The sequence below is a fragment of the Eumetopias jubatus genome, unplaced genomic scaffold (genome assembly GCF_037043125.1).
Source record: "Eumetopias jubatus isolate StellerSeaLion01/CBP00866 unplaced genomic scaffold, mEumJub1_p1.0 scaffold_3, whole genome shotgun sequence".
NCBI lineage: Eukaryota > Metazoa > Chordata > Mammalia > Carnivora > Otariidae > Eumetopias > Eumetopias jubatus.
The window spans coordinates 142886441-142909386 of record NW_028274809.1 but is presented as its reverse complement, the minus strand read 5'-3'; the positions used below and the strand labels follow the sequence as shown (position 1 = coordinate 142909386).

At 38.2% G+C, this 22946-nt stretch overlaps 2 protein-coding genes across 7 annotated transcripts in view; both read right to left on the bottom strand.

Moving 5' to 3' along the window:
- Positions 1-3075, bottom strand: part of LOC114212042 (SGT1 assembly cochaperone of MIS12 kinetochore complex) — a 38319-nt gene extending 35244 nt beyond the window's left edge. The window contains exons 1-2 of the mRNA XM_028106752.2: positions 2722-3075; positions 2575-2632 (exon numbers count right to left, since the gene is read on the bottom strand). Of these exons, the coding sequence (XP_027962553.1) occupies positions 2575-2632; positions 2722-2759 (96 nt within the window). The 5' untranslated portion in view covers positions 2760-3075. The remainder of the gene's footprint in view (positions 1-2574; positions 2633-2721) is intronic.
- A 9182-nt stretch (positions 3076-12257) lies between these two features.
- The window catches only part of ELF1 (E74 like ETS transcription factor 1), a 106019-nt gene continuing 95330 nt past the window's right edge, over positions 12258-22946 (bottom strand). For all 6 annotated transcript variants that reach the window (XM_028103571.2, XM_028103556.2, XM_028103547.2 and 3 more), the window contains 3 exons: positions 22670-22862; positions 21051-21500; positions 12258-14959 (listed from right to left, as the gene is read on the bottom strand). In XM_028103571.2, coding sequence (XP_027959372.2) covers positions 14356-14959; positions 21051-21500; positions 22670-22862 — 1247 coding nt within the window. In that variant the 3' untranslated portion in view covers positions 12258-14355. The remainder of the gene's footprint in view (positions 14960-21050; positions 21501-22669; positions 22863-22946) is intronic.

The following is a 22946-nucleotide window of genomic DNA, read 5'->3' as shown; positions in this document are numbered from 1 at the left end:
TGGGCCAATGCAGTTCAAACCCAGGTTGTTCAAGGGTCAACCGTGAGGTCACCTCAAGCTTTAAAAAGAACACTTTCTCAGGGAGCCTGGGTGGCCCAGTCAGTTAAGTATCTAACTCTTGATTTTGGCTCAGATCATGATCCTGGGGGTCGTGGGATCTAGACCCACATCAGGCTCCGTGCTGAGCATGGAGCCTGCTTAAGATTCTCCCTCTCCCCTCCACTCTCTCTGTTTCTCTCAAATAAATAAATAATTAAAAATTAAAAAACACTTTCTCTTAACACAGCTGGTTCTTATCATGATTACCCCCACTCCCAGTTTCTGATTCAAGCAGGTGGTGGGTCCTGAAAATTTGCATTTCTAACAAGTTCTCAGGCGATGCTGCTGTAGTTGGTCTCAGGATAATACTTTTGAGAATTAGTTTTCTGGAAAGAGTCTGGAAACTTGTGTCCTGAGGGTCCCATTCTGCCTCTAATTGGCTATATACATCTCTATGACAGATCATTTTGATTTCTTTGGGTCTCAGTTTTCTTCTGTAAAATGGAAGGGTAAGTACTACACCATATGAGCAGTAAGGGCTTCGAATAATCTCAGATGGAGTCCAAAAATTTGCATTTCTAATTAGTTCCCAGGTGGTGCTGATGCTGCTGGTTCAAAAGCCACACTTTAAGAATCAAGGTATTAAAGCTAACCACATGCCTATTCTATGCAATTTCATTCTTAGGTATGTACACCCCCCAAAAAAAGAGTGTATGTGTTCACCAAAATACACATACAAAAAAATTTACAGTGGCTTTATTCATACTAGCTAATAACTGGAGATGAGCCAAAGTCCATTGTTAGAATTGTGCTCTATTTTTATACAATGAAATACTATATATCAATGAAAAAAATACCACTTCACACAACATGGACATATCTCAGATGAGAGTACCAAACTCAACTGGGTAACTAGTGCATTATTCTGTTTATAGGAAGTACAAGAACAAGCAAAACTGATGCTGACAGAGATATGAATGGGAGTTACCTGGAGGGTAAGCGGAATTATTGGCTGAGAAGCAGCATGAGGGAACTGTGAGGATGAAAGTGTTCTCTATCTTAATCTGGGGGCTATACATATATAAAACTACAACTTCAGTAGTTGCAGACTTAAGATTTATAATATAGCATACATCAAAAAAAATTTTTTTTTAAAAGGGATGGAAAGTGACAACAAAATTCATTAATTTCCTTTAAAAGCAACTCATATAAACTGGATTTCCGCAAGTGGCACTGGGGCTAAGAGGACCATAACAAATGTAGATTCTGAAATTAATAGCTGTCTAGATGACATAATGAATTGTGAAGAAAGATGCTCAGTGCCTCCTGTAACACTATTCTAATACAAGTCCCAGAAGCCTCATTAGGAAACATCATAGTACAACTGACCAACCATTTTATTTGAGGGCCTTCATACCTAGATCCAAAAAAACAAACTCCAACTTAAAAAGCCCTATAGGACCTAGCCCCTGGTTTCCTTCCCACCTCCTCATCACTTATTCCTCCGTCATCCCACTCTAGTTAAATGGGCCTTTTTGCTGCTCCCTTTACAAGCCAACCTCATTCCTACCTCAGGATCTTTGCAATGGCTCTTTTCCTGCCTGGAATGCTCTTTCCCCAGAGCTCACTCCCTCAGGTCTCTGCTCAAGTATCATCCCTTCAGAGAGACTCTACTACCCACGTGGCAAATTTCTTTTAAGGTCCTAGCTAGCAAAAAACTTCTCTTGCCTCAAATCGCTAACCTCACCTATGTCAGATTGTAACAACCCAACAGGATTTGGTTTCCTTCTTCCCTCTTGCTTCAAAGCAAAAAACCCCTGCTTAAATTTTGCAACCAGCTGCATCATGTATCCTTAGCTTGGGCTCTCTTTATTATTTTAAATTATTTAACTCTTGCTCTTTTGACTTTTCTTTTTGGCTTTATAGTCTTTCACTTCACACAAAGTGCCTTGTAAGTCAGTTAAATACATAAACAAGACTTTAATCCATAGCAATAAGTGTCTTGCATAAAGCAACTGCAAATAAGTTGTTTTGATAAATAAATGAGTGAATAATGAACAGTAAGAGGACTTCTGGAGATATTCAGAGACATACGGGAAAAGGTTTTTGTTCCAGTAGTCTGCACTTAGCACATCTGTTATGTAAGAATGGCAAAAACCGAATTAACAAACATCAAGCCTAGCTTTCACTTTTTCTTGTCACACATGCTATTAAAAAAAAAAAAAAAAAAAATCTTTCCGGGCCAACTATGAATGTTAACTACACCCCCCAGAAATAGAGAAAGTATTTTCCCAAGGAACTAAGAGGATGCAGTAACGGTCTAGAAGTGGGAGGGGGCAAGAACAAGGGTTTAGAGTAACTGGGCCACTGTGGAACCAAGGAGAGACGGAAGCTGTCAGTATTAGGGCTGATACAGCATAAAAACAGCAACCCCGGTCCCAAGAAGGTAGAGCTGGGAAGAGGCGGGTCCGCCGGGACCCATCGTGGCCGCGTTCCCCCAAGAAAAGTGGAGGAAGCTGAGACTGGTTCTCTCACCTCTAACGCCGCCTGGGGGTCCTCCTCGATCAGAGCATCTGAGAAGCTCCGGAAAAACCTGCCAGGGAAAACGACATGCTCACTAACCAAGTGGGGGGTAGGTGCGAGGGGGAGATAAAAATAAATAGCAAGAATGAAAACACGCACTTCTGGACTGTTGCAGGTCCTGCTGCAGCTGCCGCCATCCCTAAATATCGCTCTTGCTGTTAGAGCCGCTACCTCCGAGGTTATGAGCTACGCCGCCGCCGCCCAAGGGGGAAACTTCTGGAGAAGCACCAACCGAGCTTCCGTCCTAAGTAGCCAACGAGCAGCCACGCAGCGTGTCGCGGGGCGGGGGAGGGGAGACGAAAAGCGTGCGCAGGGCCGGCTGGGACCGTGGAGGACTGAGTCTCCCGGCCGGCCCCAGTCCCGTGACCGGCGTTCTCAGTCCCCGCCCCTCGCAGCCATGGTTACGGAGGCGTCGGCTATTCACGCTTGCCCTGTCTTCCACTACGCCTCCGCACTCCAATAGAGCCTTCAGAGGTAGTAGTGCCAAAGTACTTTTGTAGCATACTGTTATTCCACAGGAACATGGGGCGTTTGGGAGAGTGTGGACGTCTATTAATAACAAGGCACGTCGGGCTCTATTTTCATCACCGTTCACCACAGCTCTCATCATGGCTACCGGAGGCGGCCAAGCCTTTCGAGACCCGTGACGTCATTCGCCGATACGTGTTCTTTTCCGGGAGCATAGTTCCGGCTTGCGCGTAGATCCCGTGATCTATGCGCCGGGAATCCTAACGGACAAGGACTCGCCCGAAATCATTCTGCCTTTGCAGATGCTAGATTGCAGGAAGCCGTTTGGTTCCGATGCGGTTGTACTAGTCCGTTACCCACAACTCCGCAGCCCCAGGCTTTTTTCGTATTTGGCTTCTCCGATTGAGAAGAAAAGCTGTCACATCCGAAGGCACCGAAGGGAGGAAGGTGGCCTGAGGTGGTGTCAGTACTGTTTTACTTTTCCAACGCAGTCGGTCCTATTCTTCCTCGCCGCACTTTGACATATGAAGATCAGATAGAAGCTTCCAGCAGGTTCCATGGAGGAGGGAGTGGGAGTTTCTCAGTCAGTAGAGATTAACAAGTAAATGGACTTGAGTGTCTACTACATCCAAAATCTAAACTAACTGGGATTCAGAGATGTTAATATGCCCTCCAGAAATTTAATTGCTTTGCATGCTGAAGTGAAAGGGGAATGACCCTATGTAAGGTGTAAGGGCGGATTCCTCAAAGGTGTGATACCTGAGCCTCAGCTTCAAAAGCTAAATTAGTGGATGAAGGAAATGAAAAACACAATTTGGATAGTCTAAGACGTGTATTAGAAAAACAATGTGAGTTCTAAAATTGGTGGAGCTAGAATTCAAGTTAGACGCTCACTGGAGAGGTAGGTGAAGTGCCAGGTCATAAAGGGCTAGCCTGTGGTCTTCGGAGAAGCTTGGTTGTGATTCTCGTACCGGTGCTAGCCCATTACAGAATTTCTAATTTAAAAAGGCAGTCACGGGGCACCTGGGTGGCTCAGTTGGTTAAGCGACTGCCTTCGGCTCGGGTCATGATCCTGGAGTCCCGGGATCAAGTCCCACGTCGGGCTCCCTGCTCGGCGGCGAGTCTGCTTCTCCGTCTGACCCTCTTCCCTCTCGTGCTCTCTATCTCTCATTCTCTCTCGCTCAAATAAATAAATAAAATCTTTAAAAAAAAAGAAAAAAATAAAAAGGCAGTCACAGTCAAATTTGCATTTTTGAAAGTATGTTATTGTGTCTGTGCTATGGAACAATGATTAAAGGGAAAACAGTTTTTGGGAGACTGTTGGGAGAGTGTTAACAAGCCAAAGTGACTTAAGTATGTCAGTGATTGCAGGGATGGACAGAAAGTTAAGAACAGAAATATTTGAGGTAAAACTCGCTGGGTTTGCTGATCTTTCATGTTCAGTGCTTTTTGTGTCCTATTAATAAAGCTTCATTAACTCCAAGGCCATGAAGATGTTCTGTGTTTTCTTCTAGATGTTTTATTAATTTAACTTTGACATCTAGGTCTAGGATTTATCTCAATTTTTTGTGAAAGCTATCAAGGTTCATTTCCTCCCATATGGATATCCAGTTGACCCAGACCTATTTATTTAAAAGATTATCGTTTGTCATTTCCCCCATTAAATTTTTCTGGCACCTTTGTTGTAAAGTGGATGACCATATATAGGTGGGCCTGTTTCCAGGTTCTCATTCCATTGGTCTGTTTGTCTAACCTTGTACCGGTACCACACTGTCATAATTAATGTAGCTTTATAATAAGTCTTGAAGTCCTAGAACTTTTCAAGGTTGCCTTAGCTATTCTAAGTCCTTTGTAATTTCCATTATTTTAGACATCTTATAAAATTTATTTCCATTTATAAATTTTAGAATAAGCCTGTCAATTTAAAAAAAAAAAAAAACCCTGCTGGAATTTTATTTGGACTCGCATTGGCTCTATGGATCTGTTTGGGGAAAACTGGCATCTTAATATTGAGTTCTCCAACCCATAAATATCATTCATACACCTTCCATTTATTTAAATGGTCTTTAATTTCCTTCAGCAGTGTTTTGTAAATTGCAGTGTAGTGGTTTCACGTATCTTTCATTAGACTTATACTTGGGTATTTGGCTTTTTAGTACTATTTTAAATAACATTTAAAAAAGTCTTATATTCTACTTTGTTGCTGATATATAGAAACTATTGATGTCTACATATTGACCTCATATTCAGCTTTCTTACCAAGTTCTCTTATTATTTCTAATACCTTGTAGTTTCTTTTAGAATTTCTATGATTACAATTTTGTCATCTGTTAATAAAGATGGTTTAATGTTCTGTGCAATGATTACACCTTTTATTTCTTTATCTTGGTCTTTTTCTGGCTAGTATGTCTCATTTAGTGTTGACTAGAATAGTGATGATGGGCTTCTTAGCTATAACATCAGAGGGGAGAGCATTCACTAGCAAATGCTTTTTCTGCCTTTATTGAAATGTTCATATCTATTCTTTCTTTAATATGTTAAGTCAGTTACTTTGATCTTCAAATGTTATTTAAATGGCCAATATACATATGAAAAGAAGTTCTACATCAATAGCTATACTAAAATCATGCTTCAGTCCTCAACACTCACCAGAATTGTTTAAAAGGAATTCCAATACCAAGGCTTGGCAAAGTGGAGCACCTATAACTTGTGTATATTGCTAGTAGGAGTATAAACTGGTGTAATTACCTTAGAAAACTTTCTAAGATTTTTTTTAAGTAATCTCTACAGCTGAGGTGGGGCTTGAACTTACAACCCAAAGATCAAGAGTTGCATGCTTCACTGACTGAGCCAGCCAGGCACCCCTGGAAAATTTTTTGACCCTATCTACTAAAACTAGTCCCATATATACCCTATTACCCAATAATTCTACCACTGGGCATATCCCCAAGAGAAAAGAGTACTTATGTTTGTGTGCAAGAATATTGATTACAGCATTATTCACAGTAGGAAAAACTGGAAATGTCCTTTGATAGGAGAAAAAAACTATAGAGCAATTAAGAATGAACTACCAATACACACGACAATATGTATGTACCTCACATACATAATGTTGAGTTAAGCCAGACAGGGTACATCCTGATCGATTCCATTTATATGAAGATAAAAACTATTTTGAGGGATACCAGAAAGGGATCTAGTTGGGAAGATCTGTGAGGGAAACTTCTTGGATGCAGGAAGTGTCACACATCTTGATTTAGGTGGCAGTTACATCAATATATTCAGATGCAAAATTTTATTGAGTTATACACAAGATTTGTGCCTTTCATGCCTCAATAAATAGGAAAGATTTAAAATCAACAGAATTCGAAATTTATGACATTTACAATAGCATCAAAAATATTAAATACTAAAAAATAAATCTGACAATGTGCAAAAAGTATATATTGAGAATTATGAAACTTTGCTGAGAGAAATTAAAGAACACTTAAACAAATGGAGAGGCATCTATGGAGACTCAATATTGTTAAAATGTTGGTTCTTCCAAAGTTGATCTATAGATTCAACATGATCCCAATCAAAACCCCAAAGGCTTTTTCTGTTTCAGAAGTTGACATACTGAGTCTGCAAATTCAAATGGAAATGCAAAGTTAGAATAGTCAAATCAACTTTGAAAAATAAATGTGGAGAGCTAACACTACCTGATTTCAGCACATCAACCTTGTGTACTGGCACAAAGATAGACAAATTAATAGAACAGAATAGAGTCCATAAATACACCTGTACATACATAGACAACTAATTTTCAACAAAGGTCCAAAGGTAATTCAGGGTAGATAGTTGATAGTTGGGGTGCCTGGGTGGCTCAGTCCATTAAGGGTCTGCCTTGGGCTTAGGTCATAATCCTGGGGTCCTGGATTGGAGCCCAGCATCAGCCTCCCTGCGCACTGGGGAGTCTGCTGCTCCCTCTCCCTCTGCCCCTCCCTCCACTCATGCTTGCGTATGCGTGTGCTCTCTCTCTAATAAATAACTAAATCTTAAAAAAAAATTAATTCAAAATGGATCATGGACCTAAATGTAAAACTTAAAAGTTTAAAATTTCTAGGGATGCCTCGGTGGCTCAGTCGGTTGAGCGCCCAGCTCTTGGTTTCTGCTTGGGTCATGGATCTTGGGGTTGTGAACGCAAGCCCTGTGCCAGGCTCTGCACTCAGCGGGGAGTCTGCTTGTGATTCTCTCCCTCTTCCTCTGCCCCTGCCCCCACTCACGTGTGCACTCTCTCTCTAAAATCTAAAAACAACAACAACTTTAAAACTCTAGAAGGAAGAAAATCTTAGTGACCTTCAATTAGGCAAAGATTTCTTAGATGTGACACTAAAAGCATGTTCCTTAAGGGGAAATTGATAAATTGGACTTTACCAAAATTAAAAGGTTTCTGCACTTTAAAAATAGTTGGGAATCATACAGCTGATAAAGAGCTTGCATCCAGAATATATAAAGAGTTCTCAAAACCCAGTAATAAAAAAACAACAGAATTTTTAACAGGCAAAAAAAAATTTTTTTTTAAGATTTTATTTATTCATTTGAGACACAGAGATACAGAGAGAGAAAGCATGAGCAGGGAGAGAGGCAGAGGGAGAAGCAGGCTCCCCGCTGAGCCAGGAGCCCGATGTGGGGCTCGATCCCATGACCCTGGGATCATAACTGAGCCAAAGGCAGACGCTTAACCATCTGAGCCACCCAGGCACCCCACAGGCAAAAAATTTTAACAATCATTTCATCAAAGAAGATATGTGGATGTCACATAAACACATCAAAAGATGTTCAGAATCAGTGTCCTTAGAGAGATGTAAATTAAACCGCAATGAGATACCACAACACATTAAAATGGCTAAAATGTTAGGGGTGCCTGGGTGGCTCAGTTGGTTAAGGGTCTGCTTTTGGCTGAGGTTATGATCCCAGGTTCCTGGGATCAAGCCCCACGTCGGGCTCCCTGCTCAGCGGGGAGTCAGCTTCTCTCTCTCCCCGTGCCCCTCTACCCCACTTGTGCTCACTTGCTCTCTTGTTCACTCTCTCTCAAATACAATCTTTTTTTAAAAAATGGCTAAAATGTTAGGATAAAGAGCAACTGAAAAACTCATACTCTGCTGGTGGGAATGTAAAATGGCACAACCGTCATATGACCCAGACGGACCACTCCTAGGTATTTACCAAAGAGATAAGAAAATGCATATCCATATAAAAATTTGTACAGGCGTATTCATAGCAGCTTTTTAAAAAAAAATATTTTATTTATTTATTTATTTGACGGAGAGAGACACAGTGAGAGAGGGAACACAAGCAGGGGGCGTGGGAAAGGGAGAAGCAGGCCTCCCGCCGAGCAGGGAGCCAGATGTGGGGCTTGATCCCAGGACCCTGGGATCATGACCCGAGCCGAAGGCAGCCGCTTAACTGACTGAGCCACCCAGGTGCCCCATAGCAGCTTTAATGGTAATAGCTGAAAATAGAAACAACCCAAATGTCCATCCACAGATGAGTGGATAAACAAGCTGTAGTATATCTATGCAATGAAATATAAGTAATAAAAGGAATGATAAACTGGGGTGCCTGGGTGGCACACTTGGTTGAGCATCTGACTCTTGGTTTCGGCTCAGGTCATGATCTCAGGGTCCTGAGATTAAGCCCCACGTCAGGCTCTGCACTCAGCATGGAGTCTGCTTGAGATTCTTTCTCCCTCTCCTTCCACCCCTCCCACTCAGATTCTCTCTCTCTCTCTAAAATAAATCTTAAAAAAAAAAAAAGAATGATAAATTGATGCACACCACATGGATAAATTGAAAAATAATTACACTAAGTAAAAGAAGCCAGACAAAAAATAGTATATACTCTATGATTCCATTTATAAAAATCCTAGAAAATGCAAACTAATATAATCTATAGTGACAGAAGGCAGATCAGTGGTCAACTAGGGGGTGGAATAGGCCAAGAGCGAGGAGCAACAGCAAGAAGGGAGTAGTTACAAAGAGGCACAAGGTAACTTTTAGGGTAATGTTCACCGAACCTGGGAAGGTTCACCATTTGATTACTGTGATGATGAGTTTATGCTCTTTAAACATGTGCAGTTTATTGTATGTGAATTACAGCTCCATAAAGCTATTTTTAAGGCAAGTTTAGCTCCACAGATAAGATTTGAGTCATCAGCATATAGATGGTAGTTAGCAACATGAGAAAACTAGTGTGAAAACGGGCAAGGAGAGAATGTAGTTAGGTATTTAATAAATATCTAGTATGTACAGTGTATAGATATTACACTAGGACCTGAGAGTACTAAAATGACTACAAGTTTGGCTCTTACATAGTGTTGCAATCACACCTATCAGCCAGCAATTATCGTTCTGTTGCACGTGCCCAAATGGGAGAAATTAAAAGGCTCTATGACAGCAGTGGGAAGCTTCTATGAGCTCAGAGAAAGCTCTCAGGAAGTAATGTCTAAGCAGAGGTTCAAAGAACAGGTAGAAGTTAGCCAAATAGAATGAGATAAACTGGGGGCACCTGGCTGGCTCAGTCGGAAGAGCATGTGACTCTTGATCTCGGGATCATGAATTTGAGCCCCACGTTGGGTGTAGAGATTACTTAAAATATTTTTTTAAAAAAAGAATGAGATAAACTATGCAAAACAGAGTGACAGCAAATGCAGGGGTTTTGTTTTTTCCTAACTACATCCCCTTCACCCACCCAATCACCAAATTGTGTAAATTCAAGCTCCACAAAATCTGGATTTTCCCGCACAGAAGACATAGGTCATTCTTTTAGGCAGCTCAGAATCTCAGCCCCCTTATGTTTGGGGGATTCCCTGAGTCTTAATGCCCACTGAGGCAGCCACCTCTATAGAAGCTGAAAATGTCAAACTAGTTGAGAAGCTCAACTTTTGCTTTCTCAACATCCCTTGGAGTTCAAGTCCTGGCTGGACACTTGACCTAGGCTCTGTCAGTCACAAAAATTGGTAGCTAGCTGACAACAATGAATCAAGGAAGTACCTTGGTTAATTCTCTCTAGAGGCAGTAGCACTCCTATCAATATCCAATTCCTAAGGCAGTAGAGACAGTAATACAAAGCTTGGTCTTCGGTACTTGACAACAGTGGCTACAATTTCCCTGCTAGACTAGTTGTGCAGTTTGTTCCTAGCTATATGACTCAGATGGATCTCGATTCTCTAGTCCTTGTGTCTATTCTATGAGCTAAGCAGTATTCTTCTAATAGAACTTCTTTTATGCTAAGAACCAGAATTCATTTCTGTTGCTAATGACCAAGAACTCCAACTGACAGACAGTTTGGTATTTGGAAGTGGAATGATCCCCAACTGACCCTGGTATGTGTAACTGGCCAACTATGTCTTAAGAGACAGGATGGAAGGCACTGAGGACACAACTCTTCTAGACGGGAATATGGTGACCCTGGGACAGGGCATCAAACTTACACCATTAAGAAATGTATTCTAAAGCTGGGGAACCCTGGAAAAAAATCTGTTTCTGAGCGTTCATACTAGATGTGGCTGAGGAGGACAAGAAACCAGGGAGCACAGCTGATCTGAAAAAGAGGTCTGCACATCATCCCAAACATCCTAGTCATGAAACTGGATCAAGTAACTGGATGAGACTTTGGCTGATCTCTCTTTCGGAAAGAAGTTTTATGTAGGCATGAGCACTTTTGAAAGTGTATGTAAAGGAAGGAGGATGTGTATAGGTGATAGTAAACTGCATCATTCCTCCCTTATTTCTTGCTATGGAGCCCTAATTTTGTTTGGCTGTCCATGCCCCTAACACACAACTAAGCCATTTATGGTAAGCCTACTTCCTCGGCCAGCAGTTGGTTTAGGAAGGGGTATATGACCAATCTAGCCAATAAGCTCTGAAGAGATGGCTGCTCAGGGTATTCTGGGAAAGGTCTTCTTACTGATAAACAGAAACAAAGAAGGAACTTGCAACTACGGCAGAAGCCATTCTAGAAAGTAACCAAAATCCTGAGGATGGGAAAGCAGAGAGGGAAGAAATCTGGTCGCTATCACCCCTGAGTTCCGGAATTAACTAACCTGGAAACCTAACTCCAGACTTCTTGTTTTGTACTATTTAATAATTATGACTTGGGCTTTTTTGTTTGTTTCATGCAACTGAAAGTATCCCAATCCTTACTGACAGTTACGATTTGGAGAGTAAAATTTGAAGATAAGGCTGGTGGGACCAAGAAGGGGTAAGACAATGCAGGACATCAACTCTGAGGACAGTAAGGAAGGGCTCAACACTGAAGGGTTTGACATAATTAAACTGGCACTCCTGTTGCACTGGGGAGACAGACTGGGGGGCACAAGATGAGGACAATGAAAAGAACAGAGATCAGGGTGCCGGGGTGATTCAGTCGTTAAGCGTCTGCCTTCAGCTCAGGTCATGATCCCAGGGTCCTGGGATCGAGTCCCCTATCAGGCTCCCTGCTCAGTGGGAAGCCTGCTTCTCCCTCTCCCACTCCCCCTGCATGTGTTCCCTCTCTAGCTCTGTGTCCCTGTCAAATAAATAAATAAAATCTTAAAAAAAAAAAAGAAAGAAAAGAAAGGAAAAGAAAAGAACAGTGATCACTGGATAAAACGTGGGGAACTCCAACCTTTGCAAAAGCCTCTGGAGCAATACTAAGAAATTATTATAAAGGCCGGAGGAGAATAGGAACAAGCTGGGCACAAAAGTGAAAGCAAGAGAGAATTTAAGAGTGAGTTATAAAAGGTTAAATACTAGAAAGGTCAAGGAAGATAAGGATAGAAATTTGGCAATATGAAAATTAATTACTAGTTAGTTGGTTACCTTTGCAACAGTAATTTCAGGGTAATAGTGAGAGCAAATGCAATACTACAGAGGGTTAAAGAATGAATGGAAAATGAGGAAAGCGTCAGGTTTTTAGGTTAAGGACAGTGACAGTAACATCACAGATCCTTCCTTAACAAATACACGTTGAATCAATGACTTGATGTACAAGGTCAGGTACCGAATGAGCACTATGCTCCTGTTCAGGAGTTCAGAACAATCAGATTATGTTAGGGGATGCATGGCTAGAGAGAGTTCTGGAGGAGAAAGAACTTTTCCATGACCCCGTTCGCTGAGCCTAAAAATCAAACTGAGAGAGACAGATTAAAGGAGGAAAGCGTATTTATTTTAATATGTTTTACATGACATGGGAGATTTCATATGAAAATAAAGACTCAAAGAAATACTTAAGCCTAAGTGTTTTTATACTAGGTTTGATAGAATGGAAAGTCATGAAAAATGACAGGAAAAAAGGGTATGAGTGAAGGGTAGCGAACGGGGAAATTTAGCAAGGCCTATTCATTCAGATTCTTCTCTGCTTCCCTCTGACTTCAGAGATAGAAATGCTCCTTCTAAAATCATGTTTTGGAAGAGTATTAACTGACATGAGAAAATTAAGTGTACAGGGGTATTGCACTAAGATTTTAATTTTCTTCTATTTTTCTGTTTCCATGTTTTCCAAGTTTAACAATTAACAGATCTATTTTCTAATCAGAAACCTTGGTTTTTAAAGTATGTTGAATATCATTGCTGAGAAAATGTTATGGTTTTCTAATTTTCAGAGCTTATGGTGATCCATTGTGTGCCATCTGGAAGCCACCGTTTGGCACAGACACAAGGAAAAATGAGAGGATGACAAGTCTGCAAGTATAACCTGACCAGTGGAGCTTGTTATACGAACATTTAGTAACATTGTAAATACTAGCAACACTTTCTGTGTATTTGTTCTTAAGAGACATTTGCTTGAAAACACAAACATTAAGGATTTTTACATGATTTATTTAATAATAAACCAATTAAAGATACAAAAACGTTTAGAGGATTCCAAAATTTAAATTTTTGTTTAAATACAAATTCACTCTATAATATGAAAACATATAACATCAGACCTCTAAACAATGATTTTTTTCATCTACAAAAATTTCTCCTTTGCTGTACTAGAAAATTTGCAGAAAACAATTTTTCTTGTGAAATTAAATGTACATTATTTACAGTTGAAAAAGTAATCTAAAAGCTATTTCATTTCAGAGACTTAGATATATATGTATATTATCTTTGTATGCAACCCCCCCACTCCCAATAAAAAATGATCCAAAATATAAAGCAATTATGCTTTTATAGAAACTGACTACTCAGCCAGATTAGCCCAAGGCTTGGTTGCTTTCTGGGCCCTTAAGAAAGAGCTTTGACTCTTTCAGAATGGCAGTATATCGTTTAGCACTCGGCAACGTAAGTTTACTAATGGACCACGGTGCACAGTGGCCTGAAGAGTTAATGAACAAAGTATTTAGGAAGAATTTAGATTCATAGCAGATCTTACAGGTAACAGAAGAATGAATTTTGTAGGGCCACTTACTTTTCTGTAATATGTTAGCCTATATTTACATTAAGAAATATGTGATAATGTTTTAGTTGCTTTAACTTTAAAATATAGGAGCTAGAAACTTCAAATTTAGAACCAGAAAGCAAACTGGAGATCATCAAGTCTAATCCAATGCACCCCCCCTTCCTTTTTTGAGAGAACTGAGGCCCAAAAAGATCCAGTGGCTTTGCCCAGTTATACAACCAAGTCAACAGGAGAGCCACTCGTAGGCTGATGCTTTTGTACTCTCCTGCTTCTGAAGTAAGGTTCAGCCGTATCATGGACATTTTCCCATTTTTCATGTTATTTTTATGTACATATTCATAGTTCCTTATGCAGTGCAACCAACTAAAGTCAATCTAAGTGAAATCATAATTTTAACAAAGTAGAAATTAGGTGTCTTGCATTTGAAAGAGTCAAGACTTTCACTTACACAAATGGAATGAAAATAGTTCCTACATAAATTTCCTGTTGCTTTATACTGACGTACTGTATTTACAAAAGAATCAGAAAAGCTAATACCATGTAAAATTAAAAAAGAAACGTTAAAAATGCTTATGATATAGCAACTGAAAAAAAATCAGAAAAGAAGGTCTTCATAGTATAAAATGCCTGTTCCTTCACAATTGAATTCTGAAACATTTGAAGAACAAAGAGAAGCACTTGGGTTCCCTCCCTCATCCAACAAAGTCAACATTAACTCTAAATTAATATTTTTAACAATTAACTACAAAATTAGGAACATTTGTAGAATTTCTCTGAGAATCAATCAGATAGTCTGCAGACAACTGACAATGTTCAATTAAAAAACAATCATCCATAATTCCTTTGGTATATTAATTAAAAAGAGTTGGGTTCCAGCAATTCATTTTGTTTCATAGCTACCTGAGAGACAAATCCGTTGGAATTGGATACCACCATCACATAAGGCTGAGGCTGTGGCTCAGTTTTCTCACTGTCTTCTTTCCAATTATCTTCAGCTTCCTTTTTCACCGCTTCCTGCGTAAGAGTTTTTGTTTCTTGAGCTTTGATAACCGAAGTGATGACAGTGCCAGGTGGGTGAGCAACGAGTTGTGAACTTCGAGGAGAAAAGGTCACCACTGGGGTCGTAGCACTGAAGGACGGAGATGAAGCCACGGTGACCGTGCCATTGCCGATGGACTGCACGTTGCTGGTAAGGACCTGCTGCACATGTGCAGGGCTCAGGACAATGGAAGGAGGGGAGCCCGGCTTCTGGGACTGCAGCATGACGTTTTCTTTCAGTACTGTCATGGGCTGTGATGACGGAATGGCTTGTAAAATAAATTTCTGAGACCCCGCACCTGAAGATGGATCCGTGCTGGCTATCACTGTTGTGATTGGCACAGTCTGGAGTGTTACTGTATGCAAATGCTGATTCCCAGGGGACACAACCACTGGAACTTGGGCAGGAGCCTGTATAGTCCTATTGAGATGATGAAAATAACAGAAAATCAGCATATTCTAGAATTATTTGAAACTTTAACATTTGACAAGTCGTTTTGACAAAATAGAGGAGTCATACATTTGAAATGCTGCTTTCCCATATCTTTGACACAGCAAGAACATCATACCAGACCCTGTCTTATAGGGAATGCCTGAAACAAAACTCTCAAGCCATTAACTCTGATACTACCTGATAGGGCAAAGAAAATCTGTGCAAAGTGCCACATAAAATGCATATAGGGAAGCAATTTGGTTTGGAAGGAGGATATCAAAATGCTTGGCAAAGAAGTTATGTATGAGCTGCTTGAAAGAAAATTGGGAATTTTAAAACAAATGTATTGGATTCACTCTCATTATTTTTAATACTTGAGGGACAATGCTCATCCACAATTACCAAACTTCATAGGATTGTAATTGTTTTCAACCTCTTTTTCTATATATAGAAGAAAAATTCTCAATTAACTAAAATAAAAAAACACCTCAGTCTTAAATGTATATGTGACAGAACTATCAGAAGAAATTTTTTGTTTTTTTTTAGAAGAAATTTAATAGTTCACAGTTCATATCATATTACATAAAACAAGTCACAAATAACTTTAATTCATGATGATTCTTTAGGCTGGCAGAGAGAGCAAAAAATAAGGGCAAGCTTTGGCAAAAATAAATAGAAGCATGTTTTAGCAGTTTTCTCAGCTCAAATAATCTTCACAAATTTTAGCCATAAAGCTACAATTTAACATAAAATCTTTTAATGTAAACCCAGTTTATGTAAGGTTGTTAATCCCAGTTATTGAAGAGATACATAAATGATATCGTGAGTTGATCCAATTTTAAAAGTTCACTGCTGTGAAAATTACAGTTATGGCCATTGTTAATATAAAACAAATGCAGCTGAAAAAACTCAGCATCTGGATCTCAACTGTGTTTCCTCTGAATTCTGTAAAGCTATTTTACAAAAAAAAAATAAATGATTGCTACTTCAAATGATTAACAGCTAGATTGGCCCCCATAATCTGAATATTAATCATTGCACATAGATTATTATAGGCAAATTTTAGTAAGTTACAGTTATGTGGCCTGTCACATATGTGAGAAGTGAAACTCGGGAGAAAACAAATGGGCTAGGTGGAAATATGAAAGAAAATTCAGTGCAACTTAAGAGAAACTCAAAGCAAGTGGAAAGACACAGGATGACCAGAGCCTACCCACTATGATAGGATTCTGATTTCCAAGTTCAGATTCCAACCAAGTTGTCACTGTGAGGATCAGTCTAGAGCAGGATATTAGCAGCTCTTTTGAAGGACAGAGCTAGAAAAGAGTATGAGTTGGGTAATGAAGATTTTTAATACGTGGGCAGGGGATAACTAGGAATAAAGGCCAGATTTACCGATACTATTGGTCAAGCAAGGAAGAGTTGGAAGAACACAGAATAACTTTGGGAGTCAGGCAGCTTTTCCAAAATATACTGTGCCTCCTTTCTCCCCTCTGCCGACCTGAATCAGGATATCTTGGGTGGAATCTGAGGCTGGGTAAGGTACCTGACCCTGCAGCCAGAGATCATTTCTTAAATAAAGGGCTTCCCATGACAAGAGTTCACGTACATGTATATACAGATAAAACAGTACACATGGTATATAGTAAGCACACAGATTCTATCTAGGAACATGTACAGTCTTGCCACCCGGTAAGTACTATTACCCCCATTTTATACATAAAAAATTAATGCACAAAGAGGGTGAAGAGCTAGCATAAGGTGACCAGTTAGATAAGAAAAGAGGCCACATGACTGCAAGGCCTCTGCTTAAACATTACAACACACTGCCACTTCTTCAGTCCTAAATAACTTCAGCTAAAGATGAATATTATCTATTAGATTTTTAAACTGTGGGCAATTACCAACCTTTAATACACACTTCCACCTTCCTCTTTTCCTCCCCCCCCAGGTGTGGCACAAGCAATAATGTACTTGGAAATTTTCCATATTGCTAATCAGGGCCACCACTAGACTTTCAATGCTTTTGTTCAAACCAGAAAAAGACCTCCTTTTCTCAAAACACTTGACTGCCATCTGCCAGAAAATACATACACTCATCTATAATATCTACAGTGTAAATATACTGGCATATTTGAACATATTCTAAAATAATTTTGTTAATAAAAAATTCAGAGATTAAAGGTAAAATATTATGCAGCCTTTTCCCAACCACAGAAATTTTAAATTATTTTTAGTTAATGATTGAAAAGTCAGTTGTGTCTGGTGATATTATATTATATAACAAAGGTTATAGTATAGTTAACTACTTCATAAAAAATTCCTAAGCTGCTTGTAACCAGTGGTATAATACTGGAAATTTAAAATACCTCAAACTTTCTGAGACTAAAAAAGATATACACTCTAACATTTAGTTTTTACTGCATATCTACTCAGATGTCAAGAATGTCATTTAACTGTTACAATCACCTGTAAAGTATTATCTTTATTTTACAGATGAGGAAACAGACTCAGAATAGTTAATTAATCCAGTTCAATGTTATATCTAATAATTGACAAGGTCAGATGGCTGGAAAGTTAAGCGTACATTCTTCCTACTCCATTACTTTGCTTTTAAGATAACATTATATATTTTTAGAGGCTAATTTACTCAAAAGACCCTAAGACAAACTATTAGTGCTTGAATAAATATTGTACAGAAAGAAGTTACGCTAGGTAGGTATATGGACTTGCAAGTCTACCAAGGGACAATTTTAGGAAAAAAAATTGACCAGAGGCTTACTTTTGTTATAGTTGTTTCTTTAAATAACATGAAGCCAGAGTCAAAATCAAAATTTGTAAAAATTGAGCACATATACCATAAATCAATTAAGAAAAGCTTAATAGATTTCCACATAGATACATGCAATTATGTGAGAATAAAAGACAGGAGCAAAGGAAAAATTGAAAAAAGAAAAAACATGTTGCTACTTCATTGTAAAATAACTGGTAATTCATGAGAGTTAAGTGAATCAGCAGGCAGGCCGGCAAATCATTAAGCTCACTGCTTTGGACTAAACTGCTTGCATTAAAACACTGTCTCCACCACTTACTAGATATGACCAGGCTCCTTGGCCTCTCCTTGCCTTGGTTTCCTCATCTGTAAAATAGGAATAATATTACCTATATCTCATTGATCAGTGAGGATATTAGACATTAATATATGGAAAAGTGTATGAAATACAGAGAGTGCTTTGAAAAAAAGTGTCAGTTCTTATTACATTAATTTAATAATCTAATTTTAAGTCATATATATTCCATCTTAGCTACAGAAAAAAAATCTTTAAATGGTCTTTGATTTTATTAATAAGTAGTTATGAAATTAAGAAAAATATAGCCAAAATACTGTTATTTTTCTTAGGAGTGATAATACAGTTACTTAGGGTAATCTCTCTATTCTTAAGAGCTGTATGTTGAAATGTTTAGGAGTAGTATGTCATAAGGATGTCAACTTACTTGACAAATAGCCAAACAGAAAAAAGGGTATAAATAAATATAGAGTGAAAACAAATAAGGCAAAACATTATCAACTGTGAATCCAGGAGGATGTAAATAGGTGTTCATTGTACTATTTCAATCTGTTGATATTTTGAAAATTTTCATAATGAAAAGTTAGGGTAATTATAAAAAAATACAAAAAAATAAATTGCTAAGCAAGTAATTAATGAAAAATGATTCTAATAATACATTAAAATTTCAGAGTAGTATGTATAATTTGCTTGAAATTTATTTAACACTTTTTTCTTTCTTTCTATATAATGGAAGGGAATACCAGTAAAACCCGAGTCATTATATTCAGCAGCTGTTAGTCTTCAAAGAGTATTATTATTCATTAACTTTGGCCTTTCCACATCTAATAATTTCAGGGAATAAAATGCATTCCATAAAAGGTTTAAATGCTTTAAAATAAGTAAGATTTTTGGGAGATACAAATAAAAGGTACAGCCGAAAGAGAGAAGAATTTTTTTAAAAGCCAAAGGAATGATGAAGAATGTGTGTATATACATACACATAAAATGATTTTTTGAAGTTTTGAAAAGTTAAATTCTGTTATTTTCATTATATAAGCAGTCCACTTAGAGAACTCACTGCTCTGACAGGAGATACAGAATGAATATATAAACTACTTCAAAATAAGTTCTATAAATCTGAAGGGATGCTATGTGCCAGACACTAGGTTAAAGTGGTAGGAGAAGGACAATGAATAAAATGTGGCTCCTACAGATTTAAACACATAGGAGGAGATGAGCACAAAAGTCAACCGCAACACCTGGCTCATTGACTAGACTGCAGTGCACCCAAGCAGTAAGCCTGAGCTAGAAGGCAACGAAGGAATCATGAGCAGAGTGAGGGCTGGTGCGGAAGCTCCAGAAATTTGACTGCTCTCTGTGTGCAACATAGATCTAACAAAAGCTAACGTAGCAAAGCTGCTACCAGGAGTCTTACATAGGTTGGGACTGGAGAGAAAAAATAATAGAGGCAAGCAGGCAGGGAGTCCACAGAATAATCCAGAATAATCAGGGACCTTGGAAATGAAAATTCTGAAAAGTACACCAAAAGACAGTTTGCAAATCAGGGATAGGGAGTGTATTATAGTGTTTTAATATCTGGCACTGAGTATCATTCAGAAGTTGACATTCAGAGTAATACTGCATCCAATACAGTATCACAATTTAATACCTTTCAGAGCTAGAGGTATGTGGGGTTTTTTATGGGGGGGTATTTGTTTTTATCCTCAAGGTATAAAAAGCAAACTGAGTACAGATGCTAAAAAATAACTGAATCACTCCAAGAAGGGGTTCCTAGTGATTAGCTGTGGCCATGTACTGTTTCCTATCAACACAAATACACACAATAATAAGATGACAAAGAGTCTAGAAACCAAGGAGAGGAATCACATCCAACGAGATACTCAGTCATCACACATAACCAATAATTGACCCAGAGGAAAATAAAATATTAAAAGACAAATAGATAAATAAGTACTCCTTTAATAACAGTTAAAGATTTATCATTCCTAATTAAAATGGGGAAAATGTAATCTTTATACTCATTGCAAGTGAGTATAAAAAATTTTCATGATTCAAATCAATTTTCATGATTCCAAAAGTTCATATGGGCCACATAAGGAAGACTGGAACTTCTAACTGCCTTGATTCTGGGTAATGTTTCTTACTTCGAGATCAACTCAACAAAAATCCAGCATTTATATCCTGGAATATACGAACGTTAAGACTGAAGTCACCTAATGAAAGTAATCAAAGAATCATTTTTATTGAATTTGGAAGGGTTCTTAGATTTTATTATAATTCATATTCTGGAAACTCATGATAGTAGAAAAAGAAAAAAAAATACTGCAAACGCCCATCTAATTTTCTGCCTTCCTCCTTTTCCTCCATTCTGTATCAGCGAGAACAGTCCCAAATTCTGCAAAAGACCAGTCTAAAGCTGATAAGATTTCTTTGGTCAATTTGTTGTTTCATATCTTTCCTGGGGCTATGAGGCAAATTTGATTTGATTGCTAAAAAACTATTCTTCCAATTTCTGCCACTCCAAAAGCCTGAAAAAGTGGACCTTAGATTCTTGGCCTCCCTACCTCTTTGGACTTTAGAACTGTTCCCTGATAGGATCTTCCCAAGGAATAATGTTATTTCTTGGAACTCACTACATTTCAGAAGGTCACAATATGTCAATTTATGTAGAATTTTTACAGCTTCTGACTTTGGAAAAAAGATCTGAAACCATTCGCTATATTTTCTAATACGTGGATCCCTTCTTGTATGGATCAATCGAATTATACAAAGGTATAGTGGACAAGATTTAAATGGACAGAATAACATCAGGTAATGACAAAGTTAAAAATAAGGAATCACTGATACAATCAGCTGCTGAAAACAATCTGCTGAACAAGATTTCTAGCTTTAAAATCAATGTAAGTTTTATTTTCACTTCTGAATCCTGACCCAGAGTCATCAACGAATAATGACTCTGGTCAGAAACATCACATAGTGATATGCATTGGTAACTTTAGTTTTCTCACCTAATACTCTGAACGGAAGAATGTAATGTTTCATCCTGCACGCTACTGGTTACGCCTGCTTCTCCCTCTGGGACAGCCTGTACCGGCTGTACGACATGAATAGTCCGGAAGAGCTGGGTGGGGTACGGAGACTGTGTGGGCTGCACTGTCCTCAGGACTTCTGATGGCTGTGCAACTTCCACAGGATCTTTGGGTTTTGTAGCTTTAGAATTCCCTGGTTTGAGAACTGTAGTGGCTCCTCCTTTCATCCCTGGACTTGAAGATACTCTTGATCTGCTTGCTTGGTTTCTACTTGAAGTGGTTGTTGAAGACAGTGATGGATCTGAAGACTCTATGCTGGAACCTGGATCCTCATCATCTATATAAATAAGATCTTTTGGCATTTCCTTAAACTGATACACCAAGCGTTGACCTTCTACTTTTGCCAGAATACCCCTTTGGTAATAGTACCTATTCAAAGCAGACAATTTTATCAATATTCTATGCAGTTAAATATAAATTAAAATTATGTTCAACAAAACTGAAGTTCTTTAATCATAAAAGTTTAAAGTTGGAAACAAGTGGGAGAAGAATTTCAATGAAGGGCAGTTATTTTGTATAAAATGGTATAATTAAACATATTATTTTCTAAATAAATGTAAAACACACATACTCACAGATAAAGAAAAATCCTTATTATCAACTAAACCTAAAACCAATTCTGATGAGGGGATTGTTGATAAAATACGTGGATTATCCTAGTCATTCACTTTTCTTCCTTCATCTCCCCTTCTTCCAACTTGCTGGAATAATCAAATCTACTACAAACCTCAAGAGTTTATTTCCCTTCCGTAGTTTATTATAATGTCCTTACCAGTTTAAATTTGATTCAGTAAATCTGATTCAGTTTTCCATATAAAATTTAATGATGTACAAATAGAAGTGACTCAAATTTTGTCATTGATTTTAATTAGATCAAGAATCTAAAAAGTGTGAGTTAAAAAAACAAACACAAACTGCAACTAAATAGTTCTGGTTTAAGAAAGTTTAATGGTTTAATCAAATGCTACTTCTAATAACTCTTTCTCAAACAGATGCCTATCTCGAAGAATAGATAACCTGGATCACAGAAAAAACACACTAAAAATGAGCTTAGGAATAAAATGATTACCTACCCAGTTCAAAATGTACACCATGCCTAATACTATTCTTGAAGCATTTATTCCAACAATCTACAGATCATACCTGAGATTTACGTTTAAAAAATGCACCCTCTTATTAAGTACCTGCATTACCCCTACATGTTAATTTTGTGCTGAATTCGAGTTGAACGGCTCAAAACATATGAGCCCTTGGTCAATTTATAACTCCTGATGAGAGTTTACATATTCTAATCCCTTTACAAGTAAAATATCTGTTGTTCGCATGAAGATTTTTTTTTTTTGAAGAAAAACATTTTCCCAGACCAGAATAGGACTTCAATTTAAATACGTACTGATTTCTAGAAGTAGTGCGGTCTTAGCACTTCAATAATAAAATTCACCATTTTTGTAATCCTCTACCTTTCTAGAAGTTACCTAACTTTTTAGTATTTAGGAAACAATATTCTTAACACAATGAACTACAAAAACTCCATGTACCTGAGAGCTCTTCCCATAGTCTCGTAATTCATGTCAGGCTTGTTTTTGTGCTTCCCCCACAACCTGGATACTGCTTTAGAATCTACCAGTTTAAAAATGCCTTTTTCTCGCTGGGTCCATTTGATATATTTAGGACAAGTAGCTTTGTCCTGGAGCAGTGCCAGTAAAAACTCCCAGAGATAAATTGTGTTTCCTGAAACAAAAGCAATTTGTTTGACCAAAATTTCATTGGAAAAGAGCAAAATTAAACACAACTAAAAGCCTTGTAAGTTCCCTC